This window comes from Nicotiana attenuata, chromosome 1, assembly GCF_001879085.1.
Source record: "Nicotiana attenuata strain UT chromosome 1, NIATTr2, whole genome shotgun sequence".
In the NCBI taxonomy this organism is placed as follows: domain Eukaryota; kingdom Viridiplantae; phylum Streptophyta; class Magnoliopsida; order Solanales; family Solanaceae; genus Nicotiana; species Nicotiana attenuata.
The window spans coordinates 27,143,218-27,153,238 of NC_031989.1; the positions used below are offsets into that span (position 1 = coordinate 27,143,218).

The 10,021-nt window shown below is 35.8% G+C and overlaps 1 protein-coding gene across 1 annotated transcript; it reads right to left on the reverse strand.

Moving 5' to 3' along the window:
• On the reverse strand, positions 4,095-9,046 carry LOC109240464 (protein LIGHT-DEPENDENT SHORT HYPOCOTYLS 3-like). Its single transcript, XM_019407120.1, has 3 exons — positions 8,440-9,046; positions 7,574-7,859; positions 4,095-4,628 (listed from the first exon to the last, which is right to left on the reverse strand). The coding sequence occupies exons 1-3, from the start codon at positions 8,713-8,715 to the stop codon at positions 4,618-4,620; spliced, it is 573 nt and encodes a 190-aa protein (XP_019262665.1). The 5' UTR covers positions 8,716-9,046; the 3' UTR covers positions 4,095-4,617.

Below are 10,021 nucleotides of genomic sequence, written 5' to 3' on the forward strand. Positions count from 1 at the left end.
GTATACTGTTTGGGAGGTCTGCGGTCAAAATTTGGTCGAGGTCTAGGGAAGTTTTGACGTGGGGGAGGTGATTGATAGTGGGATGGTTGGGTGTTGTAGTCTTGGTAAACATGTACTGGTTGGGAGTATTTAGGTGAAGTGGGCTGATATGCGGTAGGTGGAGCTGACTGATAAGTGGGTGGTGGAGTATGGTAAGAGGGTGAGGGTGCTTGGTAATTTGGAGTAGGTTTATATGTGGGTGGAGGCATTGGGTAGGTTTGGTATTTGACAGGGGATTTGGTCCTCTGTGCAACCATTACAGCACTTACGTCCCTTTTCTTAGACGTACCACCAGATTGTAAAGCCTTATTGGTAGCTTGCAAGGCTTCAAAGTTCGTAACCATACCATTCTTGATGCCTTCCTCGATCCTTTCTCCTAGCTTGATAATGTCAGAAAATTTGTGGCCTTTGATCATAATTAGTCTCTCATAATACTGTGGATCTTGGGCCCGCGCGAAGAATTTGTTCATTTGCTCTTCTTCCAAAGCAGGCCTATTGAAAGGAATTGTTCCAGTGCCAACTATTTTGCCCCTTGAATCGTCTCCGAATTTTGCACTTCCTCCATCGATCTTTGTAACTTCCTTGAACAGGTTTTTGTCACCTGTCATATGACTGGAACACGCACTATCTAGATACCATTTTCCTTTGCGGCTTACTCTGTGGTGTTCCTGCAAGACAAGATGATCACTTTCTTTTAGGTACCCAAGCTTGCCTGGGTCCTGGTGGGTTAGTGTTACTAGGTTCAGAATTTTTTGGTTTCCTAACCCATCCTGACACATTTGATTTACGAAAGTGACAACCGGAGTATTTATGCCCACTTTTATTACAATAATGACATTTAGCTCCAGACCTGTTTATAGGTCTTTCATAAGTGTTAGAACTAGCCGACTTGGATTTAGCTGGTTCTTTCCCAGTTGACTTGTAAGTCATCTGGTCCGACCGACTGGTCGACTTGGTTCTGACTGGTTCCTTTCCAGTTAACTTGTAAGTCGTCTGGTTTGACCTAACAGAACTATGACTGGTGGATTTGCGTAAGCTGTTAAGCTGCATTTGCAACACCTCAAACTCTTCTTGAAGTACCTCTTTTTCGATTTCACATACTTCATGTTTGAGTTTCCAGTCTTTAACCTCCCTAGTGAGTCTCTTAAGTTCATTCATCATTTTTTGAGACTTTTTTAAGGTTGAAACAAGAATATCCTGCAATTCATTACATCTTTTGCAGTCATAAGATCCTACCTCACTAGTTTCACCCCGTGCCATGAAATAGTTCTCGTCATCTGAATCATCTTCATATGTCCAGCATCCTGAGGTTTTGTTTATTTCATTTTCCAGAACTGTCATGAAACAAAGATTTGCTATTTCTTCGTGGTCTGAGTCGTCCTCATCGCTCCAGCTTCCGAAGGATTTGTTCTTGTTGAAGCCTCTAGAGGTCTTCCTTTTCAGTTCTGGGCATTCAGCTTGAATGTGACCAAATTTTCCACATTCGTAGCATTTTCCATCGTTCTTATCCTGTTCATTGTATTGCCTGGATCGTCTTGGTGGGAATCTTCCTTTCTTTGTGTTTCTGTATCTCCTCATCAACCCATCCATATTTCTTGACATCATAGCAATCTCTTCTTGTAGAGCTTCAGGATCATCATTTTCATTTTCAGCCATTTCAGTAGAGGTTTTGAATGCAACTATTTTCTTTTTCTCCTCTTGATTTGTCTTTTTCAAATGCGTCTTTTCGAAAGCAATGAGTTCTCCTCGCAGTTCATCATAGGACAATTTGTTTAGGTCTTGAGATTCCAGAGTGACTACTTTGGTCTGCTAAGTGGTTGCAGACTTCTGAGAATTTTTCTGACTTGATCACCACTGGTGTAGGGCTTGCCAAATGCCTTTAAGTCACTAATTATCTTACTAAACCTGGCAAACATTTCTTCAATGGATTCTCCTTCTTTCATTGAGAAGAGTTCGTAGTCATGAACTAGCATGTTGATGTGAGTTTCCTTTACTTTGATGGTTCCCTCATAGGTGACCTCAAGTTTATCCCACATCTCTTTGGCTGTATCACAACTCGATATTTTCTCGTATTCCTCACCACTTATAGCATTGTGAAGCAGATTTCTTACCTTGTTATTCACTTGTGCCGCTTCCAGTTGCTCCTTTGAGTATGAATCTATATCATCAGGATCAGCAAGTGGTGGAGTGCTAGCAGGTAGGGGATAGTTTCCCTTTTTAATGACTCTCCAGACTTTGACATCATATGCTTTAACAAAGATTTCCATTCGTACTTTCCAGTGAGAGAAATGTTGTCCATTGAAGTATGGTGGTCTAACTTGTGAAATTCCTTCCTGAAAGAGAGCTCCTATGATAACTTGATTTGCCATGATCTTTTCTCACAAGCTGTTAAGCAAAAAGTAAAATGTGAGCCTTGCTCTGATACCAATTGAAAGTACAAGAGGGGGTGAATTGTAAATAGTTCGAATTAATTGCTTATAAGTTGACTTATAACTAGAGTAGTCGGCTGAATATGATAATTTAGCAGATATGGTAACGAAAAGTAAAATGCAGAAAATAATTGCAGGAATTAAAAACACCGGAATTTTTATATTGGTTCGGATTCAATGTGAATCCTAATCCAGTCCCCTTGGGTTGCAAGGGAGTTCTCTTCAGTAAATGAGTTTCTTCCGAGTACAGATGTGGTGTATATCGTTCAGTTTCTCTAGCACTCGTTTTTGATACAATGCCTCACCAGTTGTGTGCTCTCTTACACAGCAGATCTTAGTGAACTACAATGCTTGTTTGCAGTAGAATAAAGAGAGTGCTTTGGTTTGATCAAAGTATGTCTGAGCTAGGGTTTACAAGGGAGTATAAATACTTTGATGGATGGTAGAGGCTTGACAACCCAAGATATTTGATCCTTGGAAAGAATTTACTCTTTCCAAGAATAAGGAATGAGCCGTTGCTTCTCTTGATTACTTTCCTTCAGCAGAGGATTGCTTCACTTGATTTCTCCTTGATTGTTGGATCTTCCAAATGTGGTCGCTTCCCAGATCTCCTCGTATCATTTAGTCTTCCGTGATTCTGCCCATGATTCGTGCCTTTGTCCAAGGCTTATTTGATTTTCTCCAGCTCAGCTAATCATTGTTATTGTTGATTGATTCGTTGATTAGATTGCGCCCAGATTTACGAGACCAATCCAGATTTGCTGATCACATGCTGATTGATTTCTTTCTTTGTACATCATGAACCATTCCAGCAGTCTTCTTTACTTCTTGAACTTGATTTCCTGCACATGTATATTATTTGCATCATTAAAACATGATCTAACAGATTATGATGAAGTGATAACTATTTGTCTAATAAGTTTTTACTTAGCGTCTGGACATATATTTGGTTGAAACTTAAAAAAAGTAAGTTTTTGAAGATGAGATGATTTTTAAAAGTTAAAATTGTGTTTGGACATGTGGTCGTCAAGTAATAGACTACTGAGTAGAGTATCGTTCCCACATAGACTTATGATTAGCTTTTGACTGATTCAAACTCAATTAACTTATCGATTCAAGAGATTTTTCACAAAATGTGTAACTGACTAAATTTACTGTCTAAGGACTATCAAGCAACAAAATAACTAGAATTCAACCAAAACACTTAAGCAATGTCGGATAACAATCAGTAGGAGGGGATATTCCAGGGTCATAGGTTAGCTAACAAACATGTTGCGTTCTCGGTTCAAAATGACTAATGATTTATCTAGATTGCTGATTGACAGGGTTGATATTACTCATAAGAATCTGTCGAATTCTTACCCGCCTATTCAGGCTAACTACTTAATGCCAATATGTCTATGGAATTAAGATTAACAAGAATTCATTTACACTTCCTGTATTTCAACCAAGCAAGGCAGTTAGGTATATTTCTATCCTAATTGCGAATCTGTTCTCCGATGCCGGGTTCAAGAACTTGCTCTATTTAATTCTATATGCAATCTAGAATTCCACTTTTGAGTTCAACTCTAGATTCGTAGATAGTGTTTCACTGTTAGCTACTCAGCAAAATAATTAAAAACAGAATTAAATAAACTACCCAATATAATAAACTCAAACTCGTCAATTTAAACTTCAAACCTCAACATTCATGTAGCCCCCATAACCCCAGAATAATAGGGTTCTTAACCAACCATGCTCATGGTAACAATCTAAAATAATTCCCAAGAATGCATAAAAATTAATAAAAGAAGGAAAGTAAGAACTCAAGACGAATTTCGTGGTTTCCAAATTTTGTCGTGGCTTTCTCTCGCTTCCCAATATGTTCGATGACCTAAAACAGGCGTTTTTGGCTTATATATTGCGTATAGAAGTTGTGGGCCAAAGTTCTCCTACTCCTAATCCGACTCAGCTTCAGGGATTGATGCTGAGGTGGATGTTCTTCAGCTTCGCATGCTCGGGTGGATTCGTCTGTCTCTGATGTGCCCAGGTGCGGATGCTAAGGAGGATGCTATGGTCTGACTTCATTTCCAAGGTTACACGAAATATGATTTTTTTTTCATCCAACCTCTCCTCCTCTAGCTAGAACACCTTTCTTCATATTTTTGCACTACAAACACCCTAAATCATCACACACAACTCAATTAGTCATAAAACCAATAGTTAAACCATGTTGGGCATAAGATCAAATAGCATCAAAAAGCAGTTAAAACATGAGTGAAGTAACATTAAAACATATAGAAATATGCCCAACATCAACATGCATTTTACTTGAAAAGAATTTGAAACTATATGAGTAGAAAACTTCAAAAACTACTCAAAAGCTGTTTTTGGGATTTGAAAATTTTGTCTTCAAAAAATGAATAAAATTTATAAACAAACAGATATTTAAGAAAATAAAGACCCAAATTTTATGGCCAAACGGGAGCTGAGTTTTTAGTCTTGAAAATTGAATTCACCTTTAGTACAATGTATTTCTCGGCATGAATTTAAATTAATTGGGTGTCAAAACTGGTACTGAATGAAAAAAAAATGATGCAGGTAAATAAACCATGTAACCATTGATCTTGCCCATGCGTGGTGTCAGTCTTTGTGGCTTAAGGACTGTAGCAAAAATGAATGATTCTTATGTATGGTAGAAACAGTTGAAATTTTTTACAGCTTTGATGTTCTGTCCCAGTGTCCCTTACTGCAGAACAGTACATTATGGTAATATTGTTGCAAGATTTGGGTTTTATGTGTATTCTCTCTTTCCATCTATTCTTAAAACTTGATACGGAGTAACATTATTTTGTTAGATAGGAAGTCGTACCACGATACAATCTCATAAAGTCATCAGGGAAAGTGACAAATTTGTGTAAGCACCAACCTATTCTAGATTAATATGTTGCCAAATTTGTCCAGACATATTTTCCAAAAAAACTTTTTCAGGTCGATAATAGTAGCGGATATAGAATAAAATGTATGATAGTCTATTACCATCAAGGAGCGTCGTGGGATGATTAAATGTCCCTGTCCTTAATCAAAAATTTTGGATTGAAAATTTTCTTGGTAGGGAGGATTTTTAACCTTAATTGATTTCGAATACCAGATTATTGAAAGAGAAGACTACAGTCAGTTATGGTTCACTGCAGCTACCGATTCATGTGTGTAAGAATAAGATCAAGTGTTGAAAAAAAAAAGTTATTCTCACAAGATTCCAACAACTTCCTAACGTTAATCTTTCTCATTTTAACTGTATTATATTCTTATATTATCAAGTCATCCAGAAAAAAAGGTTCTTTTAATTTATTTGGAGTTTAAAATGGACGTAAGGCTTTTCTCTGCGGCCACTCTCATCCCGAAAAGCAAACCCTTCTTAAATTCCAGTGGCTTTTCGATTTTGGCAAGTACTATTACTTATGAGTATTTGAAAATAGTAAGTAACGCTAATTAATTAGTTCCAACGTTTAAAGAGACGAAATTTTGTTCCATGATAGGTTATTTCACTCCTTCAAATAACATTAAAGCTGAAGAATTCATCTATTTTTATTGGTCTCATGACATGTATTATTAAGCGTCTTTCATAAAGCTTTAGGCATAAAATTATATAGAATAACATACATATAAAGCAAAATTAATATTTATATCTAAGTGAAAGGTAATGTGACATAGACACTTAGGCAGTACACAGGTTTCTCCAATAAAGAATATTAATCACTATTGCACACCTGGTGCATTTTCCATCCTTTGATTGTTTCTGAAACACTATGTTAATTAAATCATCCTATGATATTCTGAGATGATTAGTAGTGTGATTACGGGAATATATCTTTATTGGTCAAAATTTTGCTTCATATATACCCCACTAAAAGACTATAAAAGAGTAAAAAAGAGTAAGCATATGCTTCTCTCTTTAAACCAAGTACTCCTTACATTTCAATTTAGATATGTAGTTTGACTTGGCACAAAATAAAAATAAAAGACTTGATATATGTGGTGCTAATAAAAATTTAAGGGACAAAAGCTTTGTGGGGTCATGATATTTGTGTAGTTATAAAAGCTTCTCATTAAGGATAAAGATCGTAAAATAAAAAATTTAAAGTTAAATTGTTTCTAAATATACCAATATGTCATTATTTTTGGAACAGAGTGATAAGAAAAGTGTCATATAAATTGAAATGGAGTTATTAATTAGAGAAATCTCAATGTGCTTTTAAAGCATATATGTCTGCCACAGAGGCAGACGAAAATGACACTGCTTCGCCAGAAAAAAAATACTAAATGTTTATATTAATATTTTGTAAAAACGAGGCAATATATAATAATGACACCGCTAGCTTCCTGGCAAAGAGTATTTTTTGATCCACTGATCAAGCTTATATTTGGGTTTGTAGAGGTTGTAGATTCGAGGTTGGACCTAGACATTCTATTTTTTGAACATCTTTGAGCGAGCAATTTCGTTAAGAATTTGAGGCTAAGGAAAATTGAACATATGCGTCTTGCGCAGTAATATTCAACTAAAACCATTGAGTCAAGAATTTCAACTTGTAGGAAAATAATAGTATTAAATAATACTTATTTTTATTATTTATATAATTACAATACTGCTTACAAAAAGTTTTGTGTACATCCCTGGTAGGCCAAGTTTAATTAAGGGAGAAAATCAGTATAACTTTAACTTTTTTTCAAGTTAAATGCATGTCCAAACACAATATCATTAATTTGCTAAAAAATTTTAACTTTAAGGTAATGAATTGAGCAAGGACAAAGGAATTCTATGACGTGAGCACCACTGCAGTGAGAGAGTATGTCCTAAGAGTTGTGACGTAAGCAGCTTACCTAATGCACGCAAGCATTTTTAGCTGATTTTAGGGCTTAGAACCCATAATTTATAAATCACACAAAAATAACTTTACCGTTAATCCAAAACTCCTTCGAATAACTAACTCTTTTGCATCTAAAAGAAAGATAGAAAACCGTACAACCCAAAATCTATGCTTTGGTTTGATATAGGATGTGGCTAGCAGAAGTAAAAAAGAGAAACTCCATTTAAATCCTGGTAAAAGCATTACGTTAACCGTCACCTGAGTGTGTATCCGTCAACTGTTGCGGTGGCGGAGAAATTTTCCGCTTTTTCTTCTTCTTCTTCTTATCATAACTAACTCCCCTCGCTTTAGATTGCAAATCACGAACCTCCCGAAGGTAAAGCCTAACAGCTCGAGCACCAAACGGATTCGTCTCAGGTTTTCCACCATTTTCTTCAAAAGCAGCTCTAAGACGACCAATAAGTGCGTCAAGACTTCCCCATGCTTGTTTAACCGGGCACGGACATGGTGCTGGAGGATTCGGGTGACCATAAAAAGGACACATCTGTCAAAATGACAATCAGTCTTAGGGCCCATTTGGCTATATAATAAAATTCATTTTTTTTCATGAAAATTTGAAATTTCCCTTGGAATTAATTTCAGAATTTTTTAGAAATATGAAAAATTCTAAAAAGCTATTTTTCAAAGTTTTCACTTTACAAAAATTCAAAAGCATCTTCAAATTGTATTCATCTCCCAACACAACTCTAATTTTTTTTTTTTGAACCCAGAAAACCTACAGCCCCTACAACCTATGTCTTTCGGGTGAGCACTCGATCTGTGCGCACTACGTAAGCTTGCAAATCACACAAGGAATGTAAATCGCACTAGGCAAGCCCTGTGCGACAGGCTCGACCCAGAAGGCATTGAGGGCGGATTGATCCCAGGTCATCTGTATTGATGACTGTCATCCAAACCACCTCGGCCGGCCGCGAAGGAATTCACAATTCTAATTTTCAAATACTATTTTCACTTGAATTTTTAAAAAAAAATAAAATTCTGGAATTTCATAATTTTGATGTCCAAACGCCCACTTATTATTGACTAAAAAAAGTATTTATATAAACAAGAGAATATATTCCTACCGGAATATGAACCTTAGTCTTGCCGAATTGATCAAGGTAACGAAGGAATTCAAGGACGTGAGCACCACTGCAGCGAGAGAGCGTGAGTGGAGGCCTATGATTTTTTAAGTACTGTCCGAAAGTGTTCCAATCTCTTCGTTTCTGATTCTCATATCTGCTCGAGGTAGACGCCGTTGAAGAAGAAGAAGAAGTAGTACTTCCAATATTAACATTATTATTATTGTTGACGTCGTTATTGTTCTGGTGGATGTTGATGTGGAACTTGGAACTGTCCATGGGTTAGATGTTTTTCTCGTGAAATTTTTTTCTATGCCTAATTTTCTCACTAAATAAGAAATTAAAAGCCAAAGACTTGTGACGAATTACTATACTGTCACAAATTCTAATACACAGAAAATTAAAAAAGAAAGAAGTACACTATTAGAAGTAGCAAAAGAGAAAAAGAAATGAAGATATATAGTTTGATGATGATGAAGAGATTGATGGGAAAGTGAGAAGACTAGTGTTCACATGGAGTTTTCTTTGTTTGAACAATACTAGAAAATATTGGAAGATTTGTAAGCTTTGTTTTCCTGAAAATGATCAACAATTGGTACTCTTTTTTGCTATATTAGGGGAAACAACGACTAAACACTTCTCTATATCTTAAATTCATATGCATATAGTATTTGGTTTTTATTGGTCAGAGAGGGAGAGAGAAGGAGAGCAGAGGGGGAAATACTGTTTTGATCTTTTATGGAAACGAAATGAAAGGCAAGTAAATAAAGAAGAAAAATGTGTGTGTTTGTTGATATATAAATAAAAAGGAAGTAGCTAGACATATGGTTGTTTTCTTTAATTTCCATGACTGTCTCAGCTGATTGAATGACAGTTCGATGACCAGTTTGCTTAGCGACCAAAACGCCCTTCGCTACACGTGGGAAATAATTACTCTCTTGACTACCAGCCCGTTTGGCCAAACTGCAAATATCAGCTTATTTTGAAAAGTGTTTTTCTCAAAAGTGATTTTCTCAAAAGTACTTTTGATGAGAAGCAGTTTGTATTTGGGTAATTAATTTGAAAAGCACTTCTGAGCAGCAATTAGTTTTGGCTAAGCTTTAAAAACTGATTCTAAGTGTATTTTTTTCAAAAGTGCTTTTCAGAAAAATGCTTTTGAAGAGAAGCTACTTTTTTCTGTTTCTCCAAAACTGCTTCTGCTTCTCCTCAAAAACACTTTTTTTTCTTTTCAAAAGCTTGGCCGAACACCTTAATTTTAGAAAAAAAAAACACTTTTGATAAAAAAAAAGTGCTTTTGCCTCAAAAGAAGCTTGGCCAAACAGACTATAAGTTTTAGCAAGCGTTTGACCATAGATTCCCAAATTTGTTTTGAAAAATCTAATTTGGGTGAAGTTTGGTTTGAAGATGAAAATGTGTTTGGACATACGTTTTCAAAACATATTTCCCAAATTTGTTTTGGAAAGACATGTATATTATTATAAATATTTTTGCCCAAAACCATTTGGGATTTTTCTAAAATATAGGCAAAATCTATGGCCAAACATGTGTTTGTCAAATAAAACCCAAATTTATTTTGATAAAATAT